General features: G+C 41.3%; 1 protein-coding gene across 5 annotated transcripts in view; it reads left to right on the plus strand.

Moving 5' to 3' along the window:
* The window catches only part of LOC147014061 (histone acetyltransferase KAT7-like), a 68,816-nt gene that overhangs the window by 25,424 nt on the left and 17,104 nt on the right, over positions 1 to 26,288 (plus strand). For 3 of the 5 annotated variants that reach the window (XR_015050627.1, XM_085851666.1, XM_085851664.1), the window contains exons 2-9: positions 1,199 to 1,427; positions 8,515 to 8,657; positions 11,771 to 12,050; positions 15,129 to 15,211; positions 15,381 to 15,467; positions 16,051 to 16,149; positions 25,443 to 25,553; positions 25,699 to 25,896. Coding sequence is in view for 4 of the 5 variants with exons in the window: in XM_085851666.1 (XP_085707792.1) it covers positions 1,199 to 1,427; positions 8,515 to 8,657; positions 11,771 to 12,050; positions 15,129 to 15,211; positions 15,381 to 15,467; positions 16,051 to 16,149; positions 25,443 to 25,553; positions 25,699 to 25,896 (1,230 nt within the window). In the remaining variant the exon portion in view is untranslated. Of the gene's footprint in view, positions 1 to 1,198; positions 1,428 to 8,514; positions 8,659 to 11,770; positions 12,051 to 15,128; positions 15,212 to 15,380; positions 15,468 to 16,050; positions 16,150 to 25,442; positions 25,554 to 25,698; positions 25,897 to 26,288 lie in introns of all 5 variants that reach the window. The other 2 variants (XM_085851667.1, XM_085851665.1) reach the window with 1 other exon arrangement.

A 26,288-nucleotide genomic window follows, 5' to 3' on the forward strand; every position in this document is an offset into this window, starting at 1 on the left:
AATTTGGTAACCACAACAGTATATACAAATGGGCTTCACAAGAGAAACCCGTCAGTGTTCCAGACTCCATGTTGAGTATATGTCAATGTCAGTAGCAGTAGTAGTAGTTCGAGAGAATTTAGTGATGTCGATGTTATTAGTAGTAGTAGTAGTTCGAGAGAATTTAGTGATGTCGATGTTTGTAGTAGCAGTAGTAGTAGTTGTTCGAGAGAATTTAATGATGTCGATGTTAGTAGTAGTAGTAGTTGTAGTTCGAGAGAATTTAGTGATGTCGATGTTAGTAGTAGTATCAGTAGTAGTAGTTCGAAAGAATTTAGTGATGTACATGTTATTAGTAGTAGTAGTAGTTCGAGAGAATTTACTGATGTCGATGTTGGTAGTAGTAGTAGTAGTAGTAGTACTTTCAAGTAACGTGTTGCAAAGTGTGAACAACATTCATGTAGCGTGCTTACAAAACGTTACTCATAGGTTAGAAATAAGTTTTGGGTATGCTAAACATTACCTCGACGTGTTTTGACTTATGATTAACTTACAAGTAATGTGTTTCAACGTGTGTCAACGATCGCATAACGTGCCTACATCTTATGGCCAGCGTAGCGGAACGTGTGAGTCATACGCCGGCATACGTCGTAAAATTTCAAGCATGAAAAAATTCGAGGAAAACCCAAAAGTTCAACGTTTAAAACCAGCGTACTCCCACTTATGGCAGTGTTTTTCAGCGTGCTCTTAACATATACAAAACGTACCCATAACGTATTCGACGTGTACCAGCGTTTTCCACAAATTTTCCAAAAATCGGCATAAGCTGGCTAAAACGTCAAGGTGTGACTGGGCCTTTAGGTGACGAGAACAAGCCGATTCGATGTTGGTCTATATCCGATCCATCGGTGGGATACAAAATGTAAACAGTTCAGCCTGGCAGAGGTATGCGCTCTACCGAGTGCCATTATAGTTGCCCTCTGTCTCTTTGCTCCTCCATTAGCCTCGATTTTGTTTGCAAAATAGTAAAATAAAATAGGTTGAAGTAGTGCAATGTGAACATGGCACAGACTTGATGGGCGATGTATCCTTCACTTGTTCTTGATTACTTTTCTGGTGCAGGTCACCATTTCCCTTTGCTCTCCAATACAGCCTTTGAAGGTAACTTCTGCTGCTTAATAATGCTGACAATGATGACGATCGTCTTTCTCTGCCACAGAGGAGCAGCTCAGAAGAAGACGAAGAAGATGATGAAGATGAAGAAGAGGAGGAAGAGGAGGAGGAAATGGAAGAAGATGATGAAGAGGAGGATGAGGGAGAGGAGGAAGATGTAGAATCCTCAGTGCCAGAGGAATCTGAGGAAGACGAAGAAAACAAAAGTGATACCTCAGATTCGGAGCAACAGCATAAGCAGCAACAACAGCACAGAACTGTTGTGCGTGATGAGGGTAAGTGGTTAACCAAGCAACACCACACCAAAGGTTGTGCAGTACTATCTTGTGAAAACTTTTTCCTTTATTGATTTGGGGTTGTTAAAACAAGTTTTATTTTTCCTTTCCTTAAAAGACAGGGAAATGATGTCATGTGCCTTTTTCATTTGTTAACACTGGCACTATCAGACATCCACTTTGTGAAATCTTACTTGAAGGGTAGTTTATGTTGGGTTTGTACAATTTCTTTGTAACTTCTGCTACCAAAGGTGGACATACAATTGTGGCCAAAAATATTGGCACCCTTGCACTTTATTCAAATAATGCATCATTTCTTCCAGCAAAGTGTTGAAATTAAAAAATATTTTGGTGTCCACAGATGTATTTCTTTGGTTTGCAGTGGAACAAAACAAAAAAAGCTGAAAAAAACACTAAATCTTAGCTTATTCCACATAGAAATCCTAAAATGATCTGGACAATATTATTGACACCTTTTTAGAAGTTGTGAGAAATGATTAGATTTCAAGCAGGTGATTCTCCTTTATTTTGGAATTGAACTCACCTGTGGTGAGTTGCAGGTGCCTGCAATATAAAAACCACTCATTCAACCAGTTTGAATAGAGAAAAGGAGTCATTCTGCTGTTTTGTTGTCACTGTGTGTACCAAATGAGCGTGGAGAAAAGAAATAAAACCAGAGAATTGTCTGAGGAATTTTCCCGACTTTATTTACATCGAAATGTCTCCTGCTCGTCCACGGATTCTATACAGTCATGTCTTTACTATGAAACTCTCCATCTACCCCACAAACATAACGATATCCTAATAATTAATCAATAAAACTACAGATAGTGGCAATATTTGTGACATAATACGGTGCATGGATGACATGAGTTGTATGGGCCAAATATGCTTCAAAAACTACTGAACCAAAGCCAACCAAATTTTGGATATTGTTGTAAGGGTATCCCAAGTATGGTTTCTGTCAGGGTAACATATCTGAGGGAGGAAGTTCAGGGTGGGAGGAAGACCCCAATTCTCTCTTTGTAAATGTGTATCGTATAACGCCACCCACTGGTATCTGGTGTTACAACTCATCTTTATATATATATACATATATATATATATATATATATATATATATGTATGTATATGTATATATACATATGTTGTTGTTGTTCGTCTTTCGGCTGCTCCCGTTAGGGGTCGCCACAGCGGATCATCTGTTATGATCCGCATACTGATTTGGCAGAGGTTTTACGCCGGATGCCCTTCCTGACGCAACCCTGGTCGCCTCTTACGACATAGGGATATGGATTGGGTTTCGCCATGATTCCGGGCTGCCCTACACCCTCTCATAGCGCGGCCAAGTGCAGAGCACCCATCCTCAAGCGATCCTCCAACCCAAGCCTCCGAGTAGCCGGATTACAGGCGCACGCCACTACGCCCGGTTGTATATATATATATATATGTGTATGTATGTATGTATGTATATATATATATATATATATATATATATATATATATATATATATATATATATATATATATATATATATCTTCTTCTTCTTCTTTCGGCTGCTCCTGTTAGGGGTCGCCACAGCGGATCATCCGTATGATCCGCACAGTGATTTGGCACATGTTTTACGCCGGATGCCCTTCCTGACACAACCCTGGTCGCCTCTTACGACACAGGGATATGGTACACCTATTTTAACCAGGGTATACACCGGCCCAGTATACTGGTACTCATTTCGCCGACCTCGGAAGGATGAAAGGCTGAGTCAACCCCCTGGTGTATTAATTCAGTGGCCCAACGGGGCTTGAACTCAGGACCTCTTGGATCCCAAGCCGCTGCCCTAACCACTGCGCCAACACCAGGCTATATATACATATATATATATATACATATATATATACATATATATATATATATATACATATATATATATATATATATATATATATATATATATATATATATATATATATATATATATATATATATATATATATATATATATATATATATATATATATATATATATATATATATATATAATACACACATGCGCCCACTGTCGCGTACCACACAACGGAGCATCCCCCCCCCCCCCGAAACGTATTGGTGGTGCGTCGTGCTATCAAGCACAAAGGTACAGAGAATGTAGCCTCAACTCCCATCCCTTCCTGGTTCAAAACTTTCTCTTCATCGGGTTTTCTGTGTGTGTTTGTGTGTGTCCTGGCGCCTGTCTGCTTTAGTGAGACTGCAGAAGATCGTTATTATTATTGTTGTTATTATTATTTTCACGTTAACATCTGTGTCCCCTTTTGTAAGTTGCCTGTTTATTTGCTACACCACACCTCCCCTATCTCTGCACAACACACCCCAATAAATCTTGATCGTGCCACCTACCTTTCCTCGCCCATTGCAAATAAATTATTATTAGGAATGTTCCCAGAACGTCTTTGTGGTTTCTTTCATTGATCCAGCATGGTCCGAATCCTAGCTTAGCCGGGACTTTATTCACAACGATCTGTTCCTTTGAGCCGGTATGTCCTTGGCAGTGCCGCTCGGCTGCATCCGATCCGGAAAAGCGATCCGATCCGGTTTGGACAAGGCAAACCGAGGGCGTGTTCCCCGGTAATTAAATCACATGATTAATTAGGTAACCCGATTAACCCATAGATGGGAGGACCCGAGGTCACGCGGTTTAGTTATTGGCGTCCATGGTCGGTTAAGCGACCCGCTGCGTCACGGAATTATCCGTGTGCGACAGCCTACAATTCCGGGGAGTCTGGTGGGAACCAGACTTCCCCCACCTAGTGGTCTTCTCACCCGACCCCCAGCCCGTAACAATACATACATATATATATATATATATATATATATATATATATATATATATATATATATATATATATATATATATATATATATATATATATATATATATATACACACTACCAGTCAAAAGTTTTAGAACACCCCCATTTTTCCAGTTTTTACTGAAATTTAAGCAGTTCAAGTCCAGTGAATAACCTGAAATGGTATAAAGTGAAGCAGTAAACTGCCAGAGGTTAAAAAAAAGTGTAGGTTACCAAAAACTGAAAAATAATGTAAATTTCAGAGTTGTTAAAAAAGCCCTTTTCAGGGAACAAGTAATGGGTTAGCAACTGCAGCTGTTCTGCAGCAGTGGAAGTAAATTAAGCCTTGAAAGTTGATGCAAACAATTCCTGCAGGTGTCCCAACTTTTGTTGATTATTTACAACCCCTCTGTCTGTATAAAGGCAGTGTTGGAACAGACTGTGTTGTGAGACCCTCTGAAGCATTATTTGGACATTGTTGCACTGCAGGAAGTAGTATATTGCTATCATAATGGCGAGAAAAAGACAATTAACAAAGGAAGACAGACAGACCATTATAACCCTTAAAAGTGTTGGTCTTTCCTTTGGAGAAATTGCAAAGTAAGCCAAGGTGTCAGTGAGTACAGTTTCCTACACCATCAAAAGGCACTTGGAAGCTGGAGGCAACTCGGACAGGAAGAGGTCTGGCACACCCAAAGCCACAATGCAATCAGAAGACAAGTTTCTTAGAGTTAACAGCTTGTGTGATAGGTGGCTCACAGGACAGCAGCTTCAAGCACAGCTTAACACTGGTCTAAGTAAGGAAGTCCCAGTTTCAACTGTGAAGAGAAGACTTCGAGTTGCAGGTTTGACAGGTCAAGCGGCAGTAAGAAAGCCATTGCAAAGATGGAAAAAATAAGAAAAAGAGGCTTGCCCGGGCCATGAAGCACCACCAGTGGACCACTGAAAACTGGAAGAAGGTCTTGTGGACCGATGAATCAAAATTTGAAATATTCGGTTCATCACGCAGGGTTTTTGTACGTCGTCGAGTAGGCGAAAGGATTGTTCCTCAGTGTGTGACACCAACTGTCAAACATGGAGGAGAAACGTGATGATCTGGTGCTCTTTTGCTGGATCCAGAGTCAGCGACTTGCACAGAGTGACTGGCACCCTGAACCAAAAGGGCTACCACAACATTTTGCAGCGCCATGCAATACCCTCTGGTGTCTACCTCGTTGGTCAGTGGTTCATCTTACAGCAAGATAACAACGCAAAACATACCTCCAGGCTATGTCAGAACTACCTTCGAAGAAAATAACAAGACGGTAGGCTTCAAATCGTGGAATGGCCAGCACAGTCTCCAGACTTGAACCCCATCGAGCTGGTTTGGGATGAACTGGACAGAAGGGTGAAAGCAAAGCAACCTACAAGTGCAACACGTTTGTGGGAACTTCTGCAACAGTGTTGGCAAGAACTTTCTGAACAATATTTGATTTCCATTGCAGAAAGAATGCCACGAGTATGTTCGGCTGTTATATCTGCAAAAGGTGGCTACTTTAACGAGTCAAAAATTTAGATGAAATTTTGTTTAATAAAATGATTCCATTATTTCTTTTTTATCTGCAATTGTTTATTTATTCTATGCTTGAATTTCAGAGTACATTGAAACATTAAACTGCTTAAATTTCAGTAAAAACTGGAAAAATGAGGGTGTTCTAAAACTTTTGACCGGTAGTGTGTATGTGTGTGTGTATATGTATATGTATATGTATATATATATATATATATATATATATATATATGTATATATATATATATATATGTATATATATATATGTATATATATATGTATATATATATGTATATATATATGTATATATATATATATATATGTATATATATATGTATATATATATATATGTATATGTATATGTATATATATATGTATATATATATGTATATATATATATATATATGTATATATATATGTATATATATATATATATGTATATATATATGTATATATATATATATATGTATATATATATATATATATATATGTATATATATATGTGTATATATATATATATATATGTATATATATATGTATATATATATATATATGTATATATATATATGTATATATATATATGTATATATATATATATATGTATATATGTATATATGTATATGTGTATATGTATATATATATATATATATATATATATATATATATATATATATAGATATATATATATTATCCCTGTGTCGTAAGAGGCGACCAGGGTTGCGTCAGGAAGGGCATCCGGCGTAAAACATGTGCCAAATCACTATGCGGATCATACGGATGATCCGCTGTGGCGACCCCTAACGGGAGCAGCCGAAAGAAGAAGAAGATATATATATATATATATATATATATATATATATATATATATTTTTTTTTTTTTTTAAACAATTTAACAACATGCATTACGGTGATGTTGAAATCTGAGAGAATATTTCAAAATGTTTCATTTCACTTATTTTTAAGCAGGTTCAAACCCCAAAAAAATTCAGCACGGAGCTTCGCAGAAAAGCGGAAGTGATTTTTTGCTCATGCTATTTATAAGCAGCAAGGATGGTTGATGAAGGTGATGTCAGCTGACTTTCAAGCAGATCGAAGATTGCTTCTGGAAAATTATGGAGTGAATAGAGCAGAGTGTTTGTGAAGAGTACAACATGCTGTCTTCTGTTAAATCCAAATTGTTGATCTGAGATGAGGCCGTTGGAGAAAAGGAAGGATTTCTTATCAATTGCGATGATGGATAATTATGTGACCTTGCTGATGCTTGGAAATAAGCTGATAGGACTGTAGTTAAGGGGAATGGTGTTGTACGTTTTATTTTCATGTAATGCAGTGATGTTGGCTGATTTCCATGTCGATGGAAGATGACCTAGGTCAAATGACAGGGTGAAAAGGCAGAGAGAGGATGTGCAAGAGCAACAGAGCACGTTTTTATGACATGAGCTGATCCTGGCCAGTCCAGTTTCCGAATTAGAGTCGAGGATTGCCAGAAACTTCTCTACCTTCACAGGTGCAAACAACAGAGTCCAAGAGCAGTTTGATGCAATTAGGAAGCATGGGTTCAAAGAGAGAGTAGTTGGGCACACAATATTTGGAAACAAACAGAATTGAGCCATTCAGCCATCTCATGAGCAGAATTGGCTGTGGTGCTCTGTGAAGAGAGGGAATGGATGGAAGCGGAGCATACTCTGCAGACAAACTTAACAAGGTGCTGCCGGGTTTTAGAGGAGGGAGACGAGTGTGAAAGTTCATTGTTAATGTTGGACAGATGTTGTTTTCTGTCTCTTCTGAGAGTGGACACAAACTTGTTGCGGGCTTTGTGGGATGATTTGAAATTGCCTTTGGGTGGGTTTGACTTCAATGAGGAGAAGGCAAGTTGTTTCAGGGTGTGAGTGCTGGGTGAATGGGAGGCTTTGAGAGGGTGGGGTGAAGAGGGATGCAGAAAGAGGAGACATGAAGTGGGGGGCTGCTGATTTTAAATTCTCAAATTGGAGATAAATATCATGAGATGGGAGTTAAGAAATTTTTTTTGAAGGCACAGAGAAAGGTGGTGCTGTAGGCATGGGATGAGGGTTGGTGGACCAAGCGCTTCGTTGAGGGACAGTTTTGGAAAATGATATTTGTGAAGAAGAGGAAGAGGAATAGATTTTGTTGAAGAAGGAGAACACAGTACTCCCAACGGAGAAATAAGGAAAGTGAAGCCTTTTAAAATGCTTTTAAAGGGAGGAGCATTTGGATTCAGTGAATATTGCGTTTGGAGATACGTTTTGAGAAAAGGGAGAAAAAAAGGAATGGAGTGCAGGAAGTGCAAGCACAAGGAAATTCAGGTTGAATGAGAATTTTTTTGTTTTTATTTTTTTGAAGCGAGGAGGGGAAGTAGGATAACGTTGAGGAGGGAGAAGTACGATATTGGGGATGAAGAAAAAGGAGGAATATGGAGACAGATGGGACACAGAATTTTCACAGTGGCTATACGAGGAGTAGGCCTTGAACATCACAAAACCAAATCAGACAAACACGGAAAATTGAACGGAAATACAAACAGCAACACAGGGACTAGGATATAACCGGAAAATGACAAATCCGGTTCAGAAGACTTCGCTTTAATGTGGTGGAAGCGGCTGCTGTACATTCCACAAACACGTGGAAAAATCCCCGAACCGGAAGTTATCTGTTTGTTTGTGTATTTTGCAGATTCTTGCGATGAGCTCAGAGCCTCTCAGACAAGTGCCCCATGTTCACTTCCTACTCGAATCCCACAAAACCACCCACTTCGCAGCACCCGTTCATCAGGATCTGATTCTGAGATAGTTGCCTTGGACACCAGTGAGAAAGGAGGTAAATAGTTGAATATTTCACTTGGACTTTTATTTTTGAAACTTCACCTTCCCCCTCCCCCACCCCTACAGCACGACTCGCAACCTCCCTCCCAGCTTGGTATCCCCCTCCTTGGTGGCACACCGAGCACAGTGCCGTGTTGTGATCCCATGATAATCCCGATTTGTATATTGTTATGTTCTCAAATCGCAATATTGTTGACATGCTTGATCCAAGAAAGTTGAAATTGTATACCCTCAGCTCCAATTCTGCAGCTGGACCAGCATCAGCTCACATTTCTTTAAAACTTGCTCTCTTGCTCTTTTACATTCCCTTTCTGCTCTTTTCACCCTATCATTTGCCCCAGGTCATCTTCCATCTGCTTGGAAATCCACCAACATTTCACCCAATCACTGCCGTTGGTGTCCCCCCCCCACCCCCTACCCCCATCTTTCTCTACTGTTCCTTTCATTCTGTTGCGTCCTGATCTGTTCAGAAATCCAGTTCTTCTCGGTGCCTTGAGTCCATACCAAAAAAATAAACAAGTGGTGCCAGGCACAACAAATCCCACCCATTTAAGGCATAAAGTTATTTTGGGGATCAAATTTAAATTTGATACATCCTTAACCTGAATGTTGATTATAAGGAATGGAATAAGGAATATTTTAGTCTTAGTTTGAAGTCAATTAAACCATTTTTGACGAAGTTATGACCGTAAAATGATTTTGACCTTTTCGTGACCTGACCTTGACCTTTGACCTAATTGGACCTTTGACCTAACAGCTTTGACCCAAAAGTTAATGGGGTCGTCCGAGGTTCATTACCCACCTGTGGATACAATTTGAAAGTGTTTGAGCTAGCTGTTTTCCCGTAAAGTTGTATTTTCGTAACCATGTTTTAGTTTTAATGGAAAATTTTGTAATTTTGACCGATGGCCATGACCCCCAAAACTTCGGACCCTACCGATCTTCACAAATATGCATTTTTCACAATAGAATTGTTAGGATTTTAAGTGACAAATAAATAAGGTTCACTATAAGCTTAGTTTGAAGTAAATCAGATCATTTTTGACGAAGTTATGAGCGAAAAACGATTTTGATCTTTTCGTGACCTTGACCTTGACCTTTGATTCAATTGGACGCAAATGTTAATGGTGTCGTCCAAGGTTCATTGCCCACCTGTGGATTAAATTTGATAGTGTTTGCGAAAGCCATTTTGCCCTAAAGTTGCTAACAGACAGACAGACAAACAAACTTGGACACCCTAACAGCCTCCCTCCGGGAGGGGGCGGGATAATTAATACAGTGGTTGCACATAATGAGGACCATTCTTCATCATATCGAACACATCATGGAGAATGTCATGAAGGGAAACGTCAAATTCTATATAATGTATTTTGCTCAACTGTCACGAAGTTGGAATGTGAAACATAATAAACGAAAACTGTAAAATACTCACTTGCAACTCAAATTTTATACACCAATTTGCTTTCATATTTATAACAAACTTGCAAGTACCACCCGTGGATATGCTGCCGGGGACACGAAGAGAGGAGAAGGAGAAGGAGGGGGGAGAGAAAGAGGAGTGGGAGAGAGGGAGAGGAGAGGTGGGCAGAGTGATACCTTGCCACCCGTCGCTATGCATGGGTGGAAGGAGGCGTGAAAAGGGGGGCGGTGGGAGCAAGAGAGGAGGGTAGAGGAGAGGGAGGAGGGGGAGTAAGTAAAAGGGGGGGGAGAGTGAGAAAGGGGAGGGAGCGACTCACCACACGTCGCTATATACTCTCCGGAAGGGAGGGAGTGGGAGCGAGAGGAGGAGGGATGGGGGCGGTGCTGGTGAGTGACGCCTCAAAAAGTTACAATATTTTTCCAATTTTCTCTTGAACTCGTCGTTCACTTGTTCTGTTGCTTTACTCATTCTAATCCTTCTGATATGTGAATCGTTCTTTTAATTTGATCTTTAATGTCATTTATTTTGCCTTCCTAACTCCGGAGATTTCCCCACGGAGAGCCAAGCCACAGCCGAGGGAGCCTTCGCAGCAATCCCGTTGGTTATTTATTTTCGTTGCACTCAATGCAGTTACACTTTTGGCACGTTCCTTCGTCTTTTCTTCACTCGGTATCATTCTCCGAACAGTGGAAAACGTTTCTTTGGCAATTTCACGTTTTCTTGTGTAAATATGAAGGAGGGATCACAGCCTTGCTTTACTTAAAGTAAATATGCTTTCTTATAAGAATTGTTAATTTCTTTGAATTTTCAGATGTCACTCCAGATTTTGATACTTAATTGGTCCACATACTCTTCTTCTTCTTTCGGCTGCTCCCATTAAGGGTCGCCACAGCGGATCATCCGTATGATCCGCATAGTGATTTGGCACATGTTTTACGCCGGATGCCCTTCCTGACACAACCCTGGTCGCCTCTTACGACACAGGGATATGGTACACCTATTTTTTAACCGGGGTAAACACCGGCCCAGTATACTAGTACTCATTTCGCCGACCTCGGAAGGATGACAGGCTGAGTGAACCCCCTGGTGGATTAATTCAGTGGCTCAACGGGGATTGAACTCAGGACCTTTTGGATCCCAAGCCGCTGCCCTAACCACTGCGCCAACACCAGGCTTATTGGACTTTTATTTTTGAAACTTCACCCTCCCCCTCCTCCACATACTCTGATCCACAAATCCAAAGACAGATTTTGATGATCTACTTCAATTAGTTTGTGAGAGTACATTGTGGTCAAGAGATGTCTTGATAGTCAGCTGATGACCGACCTTTCATGTTTTTATATTTTTCAAGGCGTCACTTCGTGATGCCTATTTTCTTTAAGAAAAATAATATACTGTAAGGTCTCAATATGTAGGGCTTGTGTTCCGGAAAATGGCTGCATATATCGCATAACTGACTTTCCTGCATGGATTGAATTTTGGTGTAAATATGTGAAACGTATAAACTCTGAATCCACCCGTGGCTATGCCGGTGGGGATACTAAGAGAGGAGAAGGCGGGAAGGGGGGGACGGTGGGGAGGGGTAATGGAGACCTTACTGTATAGGCCTTTTGAGGAAGACTTGAGAATGTTAGTTGAGTGTGGCTCCACTAGTCACTGAAAGGTTTATGTGGTTGATGCTGTTTCTGGAATGGGGAGTCCAGCAGACAGCGGATGCAGTGCAGCACCAGCTGACGAGTCTCCTCCACGCACTCCCACTGGGAATGCACCTTCGTCGGATTCTGAGCTTGATGTGTCCAGCCTGACCGCATCCAATGACGAGACTGCTGCACCTGGACCTCCGGCACCTCCACCTGCTGAGGGGGATTCTGGCAGCGATAGGTCTGAACCTCAGACGAAACGCCAATGCTGCGATAAGAGCCCAGGCCCGCTCCCTCATTGCCCTACACCTGGTTGTAACTCATTTGGTGAGTTTTCCCATTTTCTTTTCCAGTTTCTTTGTGACCCTATTCCTGTTATTTCATGTCAGAATACACGTGCATTCAGCTTCGGTACTCCACAGTACTCCAGAACGACTCGGTCACCTTGTGCACCGATCTTCAGAATGCAATTGACAAAGTTGTGTTGCTTTCATACAACCTAATTGGCTTACTTAATGTCCTTCTTGAACAGTAATCTGTGGTCCTTTCCCAACCTGACACACCTGTGACTGGTTCTACTTTACATGGTTGTTCCTGCCAAAAGGCTGTGTCTCCTGCAAGTTAATTGTAGAATGTTGGATATTCAGAGATTTGTTAACAGATGTGGTATCTGTGCTGTTCATATTGACGAATAAATCCATGGAGTAAGCATTAAGTTTTGCAACTTTTACCCTTGGGTCCAAATCAAAATGGCCTTGGACGTGCAGGTGGATCGTGCTCTGCCAGCAGGTGAACAGGTCATTTTCAATACATCATGCTTATTCTTCACACCAACCCTGCAGTGCCAAACCAAGCAGCTCTTCAGCTGGCAGAATGTATATGGACACTCGATAGCTTCTGGCTACTGCAGTTAATTAATTGATTAATTTTAACATTGATCTCAGGCTCATGGAGGAGCTTGTACATCCTGGTTGTTCCAAAAAGACACACATAACTTTGGTTGTTAATATATTTAGAACCACAAATGATACAACAATCCCCTTTGGTTTATATGACAGAGAAACTCATCAAATTTTGTGCACACCATCAATACACTTCAATGTGAGCTCTGTTTGTCATGCGCAGGACATGAAGGCCATGCATGAGTTCTTGCCATGTTCGGCTCGGCATGTTTGCACCCAAGTGTGCATGTGGCTGTGATCTGAGAACGACGATCCTGCAGGTTTGCCACCTTGGTGTTGTCGACAACATCTTTGACAAACCCCCACAGAAAAAAAAATCAAGGGGAGTTATGTCTGGTGATCGTGGGGGCCAGTCGGTTAGTCCGTCTCAGCCAATCCAGCGACTTGGAAATTTTTCATTCAGGACAACTTGAATGACTAAGGCCCAATTATGGGGAGTGCCGTCCTGATGTTCTCACGTATGGCAGCTTGACTGCCGGGTAACAATCATTTTGAATGGGTACGTTTATGCCACTGATGCTGTGCCCCTGTACCAGTACATTGGTTCTCATTTTGTCCCCCTCAGAAAGATGAGAGGCTGAGTCAACCACACCTGGTGTTAATTCAGTGCACAACGGGGATCAAACTCAGGACCCGAAGATCCCAAGCCAGCCACCCCAACCACTAAGGCAACAAACACCAGGCTTGCCGTCCTGTTGAAAAATGATATCTGGTTGCAGGTCTTCAATCTGTGGGAAGGTGAATCCTTCCAACATGTTCATGCAAATTGTTGACGTCACTGTATCCTCCACAAAGAAAAACGGACCCACCAATCGGTCATGGAGAAGGCCACACCAGGCATTGACCTTTGGAGTGTCACAAACGTGTTCAGTGACCATGTGGGGATTTTAAAGTCACAGATCCTCACGTTGTGCTGGTTGACCTTCCCCGATGCATGAAAGCAAGCTTTGTCTGTGAACGTGACCTTTTTCAGGTAATCTTCATCATCCTCTATACAACTGAGCATTTCCAAGGCAAACACCTTGCGTTTGGGTCCATAATTACCTCTGCCACTGAAGGTGAAGGAGGTTATGTTTTTACCCCTTTCTGTCCGTGTGTTTGTTTGTGTGCAGGATATCTCAAAAAGTTGTGGACGGATCTGGATGAAATTGTGGACAGGTTGGGTGTGCGACGAGGACAAACTGATTAGATTTTGGTGAAGAGCCAGATCCAGATCCGACTACTACAATTTTTTAAGTGATTCTTCACCATTGAGAGATGGGACAAAAACAATATATAGCACAATATCTCAAAAAGTTGTGGATGGATTCGGACGAAACTTTGTGGACATGTTGGGTATGCGACAAGGAAGAAATGACTCAATTTTGGTGAAGATCTGAATCCAGATCCGGATCTGATATTTTCTTTAAAGTGATTTTTCACCATTGAGAGATAGGGCTAAACGAATATAAAGCACGATATCTCAAAAAGTTGTGGATGGATTCGGACGAAACTTGGTGGACAGATTGGGTGTGTGGCAAGGCCGAATTGGTTTGATTTTCGTGAAGATCTGAATCCGGATCTGGATATGGTAATTATTTAATTTTTAAAGTGATTCTTCACCATTGAGAGAATAGGCGAAAAACGATATAGCACTGTACAGCATGATATTTCAAAAATGTATCGGGCCCGATATGTTCTCGTGGATCAGGCATTACGTGGCGGAGGTATGCGCTCCACCGATTACCCTTCTAGTTTGGTTTGAGTTCCTGCAGAATCTGCACCTTATAGGCAGAAACTTTCAGTCTTTTCTGCAAAATCCTATGTACAGTGGTGGTTGTAGTCACAGTTCTCTGCTGGATGCATGTCAAATTGATTTTCTGATACTTTGTTGAAATGATTCACACACTCGTTCAACGTCTGCTGCACTTGTGCTTGGTTGAACGGTACTTTTCTGTTTCTGACAACTTCCAATCTCCTTAAACCTCTCGTACCACTCTGATACTAGTCCGTGATGGCGGATTCCTTCCATACCTCATACGGAAATGACGCTGAACTTACTTGCATGTCAGATCTCATCTCGATAAACCGTTTGACGCACTGAGCTTTCTCCTCTGGAGTCACCATTTTATTTTGCATTAAACCACCAGACTTGATAAATAAAACTTTATGAGTTTCTGTATCATGTTAAGCAAAGTGTGCCATATTATTTGTGGTACTAAATATATTAACATCCGAAGTTGTCCAAGTATTTTTGGAACAATTTGTGTATCGCACGCAGGACAACGACACTAGTAAGCCATCGGTGTAACTTAATATGAATTACAAGGATGAAGGATGGACAAACACACATAGAACGTGTGATTTGAATTTGAGTTTACATCAATCATTTGTTCAGATGGGAATACGAAACAGTCCAGTCCAGTTTGATGTTGAGTTAGGTACCTCTGACTCGTCTCCCCAGGTCACCTGACTGGGAAGTACGAGTGTCATTTTTCCACCTGGGGTTGCCCCCTTTACCACAACATGACTGCCGAGGAGTGCAAGGTATTTGCAAATACACGCTGGAAGCATGACTTTGTGATGAAGAATTTTGATTGAGTGATTAATTGGCAAGATTTATTATTTTTACTCTTATCGTTTTAACGATTATAATTACAGTATTATTGTTACAATTTTTGATTTTATTTGTTGCTTTAATACTGGTGTTTGCCAGCGCCGTGCACTGGACCGGGAGAAACGAGCAGAGGAATGGATGACCAGCCAGTGGCGGGATGAGAGTCGGCACACAACGCGTCATGCTGTGAGTCAGCGGCTGGGTCCGTTTGTTCAGTTCTACGATCAATCATCATCATGACAGCCTTAAAGTTGTTCGCTTGCAATACTTTGCACCTGTACCCCCCCCCCAACCCCAAACAAAAATTTATATGCTTTACATTTTCTCATTTTGCATCACTTCATTACATCCTCACCGAAGGTGGACAGAGTATATTCACCCCAATCTGTGAGCAGGATATCTCAAAAAGTTATGGACGGATTCGGGGAGAACTTGGACAGGTTGGGTGTGTGACAAGGACGAATTTATTTGGTTTTGGTTCAGGTCCGGATGCAAATCCTGCCTATCAGTTGGCTCAAAACGTAAACTGTTCGTCCTGGTGGAGGTATGCGCTCTGTCGAGTGCCCATTCTACTTTAATTGGAATGGTATCTATCAGTGCTTTGAATCTGTGAATGTTTTAGACACTTTATTTTCCATCCAAACTGCAAGTTGCAATACACATTCTCTTTTGTCTCCCCCCTTTTATTTATCCTACTATTAACCGTGTTGTCACACCAACCTCATTTTGTGGTTTCCTGTTCCTCCCCTCACCCTGCTGTCCCGATCAGGTACCCACGGAGAAGCAGCTCCGTTACCGTGAAAAGATATCCGAGTTTCGCAAAAACCGCAATGCTGGGCCCAGCGAGGACCAGAAGAGGCTATATGATGTAAGAGCTGCAGTTTTGACTCTATCCAAAGCCTTTCCTATGATGTTGATTGAGGAGTGAATGATAGAAAACATTTGAATGCTCAAATTATATTCGATATTCAATTGCAAAACTGTAGTTAGCAGTGCACAGTTTGCTATGTCACAATGTTGCACAGTTTGCGTGAATCTTTACCTCTTTTATTAACATGGGAGACAGGTGTGTGTGTGCGTGCCGAAAAACAGTCTGCTGCAAATTAATTGTCGAGTGTTGGATTCGGAGATTTGTTAACAGATGTGGTATCTGTGCTGTTCATATTGACAAATAAATCCATGGAGGGAGCATTAAGCTTTGCAGGTTTTACCCTTGGCTTCAAAACAAAATGGCCTTTGACATGCAGATGGACCGTGCTATGCCAGCAGGTGAACAGGTCATTTTACACAAAGAAAGTCTTATCCCTTTGGCGTGAAATAACCCGAGACAGTCTTACTTACTCTAAATACACAGAGACAGAGGGTACCAAACTGCCAATTCAGTTGATTTTTTTGGGGAATTACAAATCGATCTCAATAATTATAGATTTCACACTAAATTATTTGATAAATGAGATGCCTTTCTTCGACCGCAACATTCCTAAAAAGCTATTCTATGGAACAGTTGCAGGTGAAATAATTAGGACTGTAAGAGCAACAACATAGGCACTGAACTTGTCAATCGATGAAAGCAACTGCCATATTTTCTGGTGTATAATCCGCACTTTTTATCGGCAAAATAAGGTAAAAGTTGGGGTTGTGGTTAATACACGGGTATAGAAAAAAAATTGGTCTCAACAATGATCATTGCTGAATGTCAATTATATTCCAAATGAGCATGTTTTTTTGTTTAATCAGTCAGAACTGCTGCTAAGCTAAATTTTGCCGTTTAAATTTTGAAAATTGGTTCAGATTAAGAGTTTGTACAGCGTTTTGTTAACTGTGTGCAGAAATGAAATAAATTTAGAAACCCGGAGACACCCGGCTTTTAGGTGTGTGGCGTACATAGAGCCTCGTGGCTCTGAAAACGCCTTTAAACACAAAAGAACACCTGTACTGGTCTCGTATCAAAAGAAGAATGATTCACAATAGCTCGAGTCTTTGGCGAGGACACTTGCAGATCGAGTATATAGTATAATAACTTTATTAACACTCCAAATATAGCAAACAAGAAAAACAACAGGGAGAGCGTCCTTCATGTTAAGCCGTGCACTGAACCTCTCGTAACTCGCTCTCAGCTCCATCCCTATTTGTCCCACCTCCGTTAGAGGGAAAACACACCGGTTATGTTCGAGCGAACAAATGCTGTCCGGTCTCTGGAGGGAAAGGACCGCTACAAGTCTAATACAGAGCACCCACTTCAAATAAGCTTGGGCGCAATGTGACGTTACTGGTCACGAGAAGGACAGATTCACTGTCATGCTCGCCTGCACCGCAGACGGTGGCAAGCTTCCTTTGTTTATCGTGTTGAAAAAGAAGACAATGCCCAAAGACAATTTTCCAGTCGGCGTCATTGTTCGTGCGCAGCAGAAGGGGTGGATAGACAAGGGACTGGTCCAGGACTGTGTGCGCACTGTCTGGAGTAGTAGGCCGGATGGCGGTTTCTCCTGATAACGGAACATGTTAGGCCTGGATGCGTTCATTTGTCACAAGACCGCCAACACCAAAGCGCTGCTCCATCGGACCAACATCAATCGTGTCATCATCCCAGGCAGGATGACATCGCTCCTGCAGCCCCTCAATGTGTCCATCGACAAGCCGTTCAAGGACGGGCTACGTTGCTGCTGGTCCGACTGGATAATGAGTAGGGAGAAGACCTACACCAAAAGCGGAAGGATGTGAAAGGTCGACCTTCCGATGATCTGCGGCTGGATCATCAAGGTGTGGGAGGAGATACCGTCGGACATCATCAAGCGAGCATTTCTGAAATGCAATATCTCCAACAACATGGACGGCACAGAGGAAGACCTCATTTGGGAGGAGGAGGCTGCAAATTATGGGGACTTGCTCTACTTTGATTCGGACAAGGAGTTACGTGCTGTCTTCGATGAGGAAAGCATTGACTAGGATTTCCTCGGGTTTAGCTGAAAAGCTTCATCAAACCCAAACAGCCCTTTTCAGGGCCACATATCCACAAAAAATATGTTTGATTACCGGTATGAATCCCTTTTCTTCCTTTTTCTCGTAACAAAAAAAAAAATCCTCTTTATGTAATATTAAAAAAATAAGAAAGAAAATAATAACTTCTTCGTATCCTATCCTCTCTCTTCAACTTCTTGAAAATAAGAATAAGACCAAGATGAAATTAAGCAGACATTGGAGTAAGCACATTGATAACTCCATCCATTTGTTCTGTACAAAGCTAATCTACAAATGTATTTATATCTAGATCAGCAAATAAAATGATCAATATATTCATTTATTTCGATGGTGAAAACATGGGTGTGGTTAAACACCGGAAAAGCGTCTTTATTTATTTATTTTTTGAGGGTGAAAAACAGGGGTGTGGTGAATACACGGACGCAGTTTATACATCGGAAAATACGGTAGTCAGATGTATGCTAACGCAAGGCGCTACAGTTAGCAGATTAAAACAAGTTTTCTTTAAGATATAACGACATGAAATAGAACTCGGACAGCACTCGTAGAGTGCATAGTCTTGCCCACGTGCTCATTCTGAACAAAAATACCATCGTTAACTGAACACGCAACTATTATGGCCCATTATACCTATGTCATCCATGCATTCTATTATGTTAACATTGTTTTTTGGCATGGGTTATGAACGTCATAAATCCAGTCAAAGATCAGATACGAGAAGCTTCAGATTTTTCAGATTAATATTTCAATTCAAACACTTATGGCTGCAATACCACTTCACCGATAACCTCATCATTATCGCTCTATATACCCCATAGGGAGTTGATGACATATGCCAAGTTTCAATTTTTTTCGTTGAGTGGTTTCGGAGAAAATTACGTCCAAATTTTTTCCTTTAATCCAATATGGCTGCCACACCATGTGACCTATGATGGCAGAATTAGCAATAAAATATTCTCCATGAGGAGTCCCTTCTATGTTTAAAGTTTCGCATCGATTGGATAAGCAGTTGCAGAGAAAAACATTTTAAAAGCAAAAATATAGAGACATAGACACACACAAGGACACGGGCATTGCAGTCTCGCATCCCCTTCAGGGCAAGACTAATTTGTGAAATACAAGATGAATAGAAAAATATTACTCGCAAGATATTTATATAAATATATATGTGTGTGTGTGTGTGTGTGTGTGTGTGTGTGTGTGTGTGTGTGTGTGTGTGTGTGTGTGTGTGTGTGTGTGTGTGTGTGTGTGTGTGTGTGTGTGTGTGTGTGTGTGTGTGTGTGTGTGTGTGTGTGTGTGTGTGTTTTAAACAATTTTCAGTGGTTTCTCGGAGACGGGGCAACTTTTAAAAACCCGTTATAAATAACTGTTTGAATAGTTGATGAACGGTTTGATCCAGAGGTAATTGGGGTGGTTGTGCTAGTTGGTGTACATGTTATATTTCAGGTAAGATGTGCATGATTTAATATACCATCATATAATCAGATGTGTCATGGGAGTTATAACTACGTGATAATATATTAAATCCTCGAGCGAGGAGGGTTCAATTAGTGATGTTGCATTGATAGGTTGACCGACTGCTTGGACGCAACTGAGGTTGTGGATCTACTGATGTAGGTAATCTACTGATGTGGATCCGTGGCCGAGGTTGTGAATCTGCCGTTTTGCAGAGGTTCTCGGCTGAAAGTACCAAAATCTCAAGGAAGAATGATGCCCAGCTGATGATCCATGCAGTCCGGAAATCAGTCAGTTGCTTATATGTTAAGCTTCTTACTCTAGGGTAAAGGAACTATGTTTTGAGGTTTACAATTTAAATGTCAACAGAATCAGAAATAGTAAAAACATCTTTTTTTGATGTTATGATATTTGTCAGCAATGAACAAAGAACTGAACCTGGATTTTAATTCTCATAAATATTTGAGGTGTTACAGTTTAAAAATCCAACCTGGCTGGTACCAACCCTAAAAATTCCAGAAAACCTCCATGGTCGTTGCGTCATCTGTGTGACGTCATCACTAATACGATTATATCAGCACGCAAAGGATAATGGTCGCACAACTCACTTTCAGACTTGTCAGAAAGTGAATTTGACGAATAATTTTCTGATCAAGAATCCTCAGATTACAACGATAGTCAAAATCGTGATGCAGAAGGTGCTGCTGTCAGACCATACATGTATGAACCCAAGGTGGAAATTGGGGATGACATCGTGCATGAAATACTTGGCGTTCACAACAATTGAGACGATATCGAAGAAAGACTCGACAATAACAAATGATGAGAGTATTTCATCATGAAGCTAAAATGTGTTAAATGTGGAGTTTAGTGGTATTTGGATCGAACACTTCTCTGTAATTCTTTTAGAAATCAGAAGGCACTTAGTAGAGCACATACCTCTGCCAGGCTGAACAGTTTACGTTTTGTATCCCACTGATAGGCTGGATCTGGATCCGGACCTGAACCAAATTCTAATTGGCTTATTCTTGTCATCTAACCAACTCATCCACCGAGTTTGTCATAATCCATCCACAACTTTTTGAGATATCATGCCACATATCGTTTTGGCCCCATTTCTCAGTGGTGAAGAATTACAAGTATTCTGATTCAATATATAAATGATAAAAGCAAATCGCTTTATTTAAATCCAATCATTGCTTTATCCAGACACTTAATCTCATTTGCAAATGAAAGCAATTGAACATATTTTAAAACAATTGCATCACTCCTAGTGATTAGTCCGATGACATCATTACAGGAATTCTGACTGCTGCTTGGTCTTATTGATGGTACACTGCACTGCCTGTACTTTTTCAAATATAGTTCCTAATAACTGAAAAAAACAACAGGATAAATAGCATCCTGGGGATTAAGGTATGACATAGAGGGAGGGGTTTCTTCATCAAGTGTTACATAATATTTTGGGGGGTGCCTTAAAGCATTACAGGGGGGTGGGGGAGGCGGAGGGGGGTGTCAGATTTGAGCAAAAAATGCGTTGTGTAATTTTTGAATGGCACATGTCAGATTTATGTGAAGTCGATGATAGCATGATCGGGGAGCAGAAAACGTTACATATTCTGCTGTTTAGATGTGGGAATGCCCGTTTACTCTCCTCCTCTTCCCGCTCATAAAAGCAAAGATGGAACTTTGGAAGGAAAGGGGAGGGGGGGTTGACGACTTTTGGTGGGAGGTAGGGCATGGGGGGGGGTTTGAAGACCTGAGTTGTGGGGAGGTGATCAATGCCTCAGGGTTGGGAGGGGTTGGGGTGGGGGGAGAGCAAAGATGGGACAGGGTTAGGAGGGGGTGGGTGAGGACTTGGGGTTGGGGTGGGGGAGAGCAAAGATGGGACAGGGTTGGAAGGGATAAGCTGAGACTTTTTGTTGAGTTGTCAGAAGTGTGTGTGTGTGTGTGTGTGTGTGTGTGTGTGTGTGTGTGTGTGTGTGTGTGTGTGTGTGTGTGTGTGTGTGTGTGTGTGTGCGTGTGTGTGTGTGTGTGTGTGTGTGTGTGTGTGTGTGTGTGTGTGTGTGCGTGTGCGCGCGCGTGGTCGGTTATCTATGTGGAACGGAGCCCTCCTCGATCTCAAAGTATCCACCAAAAAAAACAAACACGTTTGCATGCTTTCCCCCCCCCCCTTTTTTGTGGGTTTGTGCCTGCATGCCCGGCCTGCACCAACCCCTGTGGAGCACGCGTCTGCAAATATCATGCATTAAAATTGAGAGTTGTTTGTTGCTGTCAAACTATGCACCATGGTCACAGAGCTTAAATGTAATTTCAACATTTCATAGTTTTCTCCGTTTCTTTAGATTATCTATCTACTTGGTACATACAAGCGACACATATATTATTATTAGACCTGCTTACGGCTGTACGTATGTCTGATATGTAGCGTAGAAAGTTACTGATTGATGATTAAAGTGGTGGCAATCATGGCTGATGCTGAGCAGAAATGCTGGTTAAAAAAATACCGCCACTTACACTCACTTCTCATGCTTTTCCACAGCTGTTTTGTCCTTTTTCTTATTTCCCACCAGATTAGAATGATCTCAAATCTTCATGGGGATTACGTCGGCTTTCAATCGCCTCAATTTACTCATCCATCCCAAACTGGGAATACAGGCCAGTATCGTACAAGTTATCTTCAAAATGGTGCTTGAAGTGGATGGGCCATGCCACTTTCCTCTGGTCAAATTTTCCTTGCAGCTGGATCGTTTGGGGAAAACGTCCGCACTCACACCAAATTTAGTTTTATTGCTACAACCAGCAACAAGGCATATAACTGGCATTCTCAGTACTTTTTCAGAGTTCAGAGTTTTTCAAAGCGTATGTCGGCTGCACGTAAACACGAGTCCCGAAGCAAAAGTATTCTGGAGATGACGTAGCGGGTCACATGATATATGACTTTATCACAATGCTGTTTTTTGAGTCGGTGTTGCCAATCGAGCATACAAGGACACTAACAAAGCATCAAAATCTTAGTTTCAAGATATTTATTCACGAAAAATAACCAACGATGAAGCGTTAAGTGAAACCTTATCTGTTCATTAAACCAAACATGACTTTCAGATTCTGTGGACCTTTTTGAATAAAGTTGAATATTGGATGTGAAATTAACATCATTTACAGCAATCCTTTAAATTATATTATATTTTAGGAATTGGTGTTTGTGCGTGCATGCGCGTGTCCCCGTGTCCAGTCCATAACCTTTTTTACCATTCAAACTTGTGAGATTAATAAATGTTTTTTATGCTTCCGCCTACGAAGTTGCTGAAGGCATGATATTTACAGGTTGTGCATCCGTGATTACCCTCGCTAGAGGAGAGCGTTTTGCATTTGGGTCCGTTTGTTTGTTTCTTTGTTTCTTTGTCCGCACAGTATGTGAGTATGGTTTTTCTCTGCAACCGCTTGGCGGATTGACACACAATTTTCACCATAGGAGCGATGACTCGTTTGGAATGGATTAATGATAATTATGATGCCATATGTCATGTGTTGTGGCAGCCATGTTTGAAAAAAGAAAAATTTTGGGCCTCTGTATATCCGAAACCACACCATGGAAAAAATTGAAACTTGGCACATGGCAACTATGGGGAATGTGTGATTTTTTTATGATATCATAGGTGCCTTCGTTATGATGTCATAAATGCATATGTAGAAAGCTACAAATGGCACTTGAATGGAGATGATCAGTATGAAAAATTTTGAGGGTCATCTAGGGATAAATTGGTCGCCAGAAAAAAAATTGACGTGATCAGTCATGTGGTTCAGCAGCCATTAAAAAAAAAAACTTCAAAAATCTCTGAAACGAGGCAAAACTTTACAGGTATAACCACCTATCCATGACGAACAAAACGTTCCCCAACGATGATGTCATAGGTCACATGGTTTGGTGGCCATATTGGATTTACTCTCAAACCTTTAAAAATCTTCTCATAGATGGCTTGATAGATCGAGGGGAACCTTCACCCATTGCTCCACAAGTCTTGGGGATATTAGGGTGTTCACGAATAATTAATAGCTCAAATTGTCTGGCAGCCATATTGGATTGAATGACAATCTTAAAAATATATATTTCTCTTGAACTTCATCGATCGATGTGGAACTTCACAATTATGATAGAGTAGTGATGGTGAATGTTTTAAATTTCAAGCTGATCTGATGCTTGGTTTGGCAGCTAGAATTATTTACTTTTTGAATCTGGGTTCTTTTTTTTTTTTTGGATAAGGCTCACTTGGCTGTGCCTGGATTTGTTTGAGGGTGGAGGAGTAGCAGCTGAAACTTGAATCCTATCCAGGTTCCTCCTGATGACTTCCTCTTTGCTTTTTGCTTGTTCAGGTTCCTTCTGATTCCTCCAATGCAATACGATACCTATTTGGTCTTCCATTAGATTTGATTTTGAATTTAGTAGATTTTTATCCCATTCTGGATTCAATTAAATAATAATAAACGTCATCGTTCAGGGTCAAGTGTCCTATAAAAGCGGGACGTCTTGGTACTTGGTCATCACTGCCAGCAGTTATAAAGTGGCAGTTCCAGTTATGTCTGTTATTAATTACATAACACACCAGTACACAAACACCACACAAAATAAAACACACAAAACAAGTCCTGGAAAGGGTCTGAAATCTCTGATTGCTCTTTTTCTTGTTCCCTTTTAAATTCATTTTCTCTGCAACCGCTTGTTCCTTTTGTATTTTTTTAGCTGTTGTTTCCATTAACTTTAGTTTGAGTACAAAGTGCATGCAGGTGGGTTTTGCATTTTGAGACACTGGAGACGGGGTTCTCTTTTCCTCCCTGTCTGTCTGTCTGTTTGTTTGTTTGTTTGTGAGCATGATATCTCAAAAAGTTTTGGACGCATTCGGAAGAAATTTGGTGGACAGGTTGGGTGTGTGACAAGGGCGAAATGATTAGATCTTGGTGAAGCTCCAGATAAAGATGTAGATACTGGAATGTTTTAAGTGATTCTTTACTATTGAGAGATGGGGCCCAAAAACGATATATAGTACGATATCTCAAAAAGCTATGGATGGATTTGGACGAAACCTGATTGGATAGGTTGGGTGCGTGACAAGGACAAACCGATTACGTTTTGGTGCAGATACGCATCCGAATACAAGAATTTTTGAATTTTTAGCGTAATTCTTCACCAGATATAATAGGGCAAAAAAACCCCGATGTATTGCACGATATTTCAAAAAGTTGTGGATGAGTTGATCAGGTGACAGGAACAAGCCATTTAGAGTTTGGTTCAGGTGAACAAATCAAGTCCATCGGTGGGATACTAAACATAAACTCTTCAGCTTGGTGGCGGTATCTGCTCTACCGATTGCCCTTCTAATTTAAACTTGCAATGCTGTTCATTGCCACAAGGGGGCATGAATTAGCAACGTTCCTATTTCTCATTGAGCAGGTTTTTTTGGTCTATGTGATGAATGCCATTGTCCAATTCATATTTTGTTATCGGGTCAGGCAATGTAATTATATTATGGTGCTTTGTCTGTCATCGCATGGTGCATTTCTCGGAGGGAGCCAAAAAAAAGGGGCCAAAGTGGGCATTTCTGATGATTATTCACTCCTTTGATATGCAGTACTGTTAAACCATTGTGTAGTACTGTCTATGTGGCCACTCTCTCAATCTCCCCCACCCCCACCACCACCCCCAACCCTCCTCTATCACGTGCCCAACAGGAGCATCGACAAATGCATGGCACAAAACGTGAGCCACTGCTGCATGGACTCACATCCGACTTTGACTTGGAGCTGTTCAGGCAGGCACAGGCTCGGGCCAGTGAGGACATGGTGGGACTGTAGTACTCCTAACGCAGCCTGTCTTCACTTTACTACTCTCTGCTATACCTTTTTATTCTCCTGGGTTGGTCTTGACCTTTGTTTTCACCTTGGTTGCTCCAGAGCTCTTTTTGTGATGCAAGACATTTTACCGCAGGAACGGATCTATAGCCTGGGCGCCGGAATCTTGGCTGAGAGCACGCGTGCTATCCACACAATCGTCTTTGGTCGTTTCGAGCTGGATACATGGTACCACTCGCCGTACCCTGAGGAGTACACACGTCTGGGCAAGCTCTTCATCTGCGAGTTCTGCCTCAAGTTCATGAAGAGCTGCACGATTCTGCGTCGCCACACGGTACTGAAATCGCGACCTCAAATTGTCTCTGGCAGCAGAGTTTCTCAAGAACTAGATGTTGCTGTTATATGAGCAGTTCTTATAAATGTAAGCAAAGCCATCAACAACCCCACTGAAAGAGAAAATCAAATTTTCCTGAATTAACACAATTCTTGAATTCCTAGGCCTGCTGCCATTCCCTTCCTTGTTTTGTCCAATTATGGCCCCACTGCTCCACCATCAGTTTTACCTTTTTACCTCTGCCACCGAAGGTGGATGGAGGTTATGTATTCAACCCCCTGTCTGTCTGTCTCTCTCTGTGAATAGGATATCTAAAAATTATGGACAGATTCGGACGAAATTTGGTGGACAGGTTGGGTGTGTGACGAGGACAAAATTGATTCTATTTTGGT

Source organism: Eptatretus burgeri, chromosome 13 (genome assembly GCF_056783735.1).
Source record: "Eptatretus burgeri isolate ZD-2024b chromosome 13, Ebu_testis_v1, whole genome shotgun sequence".
In the NCBI taxonomy this organism is placed as follows: domain Eukaryota; kingdom Metazoa; phylum Chordata; class Myxini; order Myxiniformes; family Myxinidae; genus Eptatretus; species Eptatretus burgeri.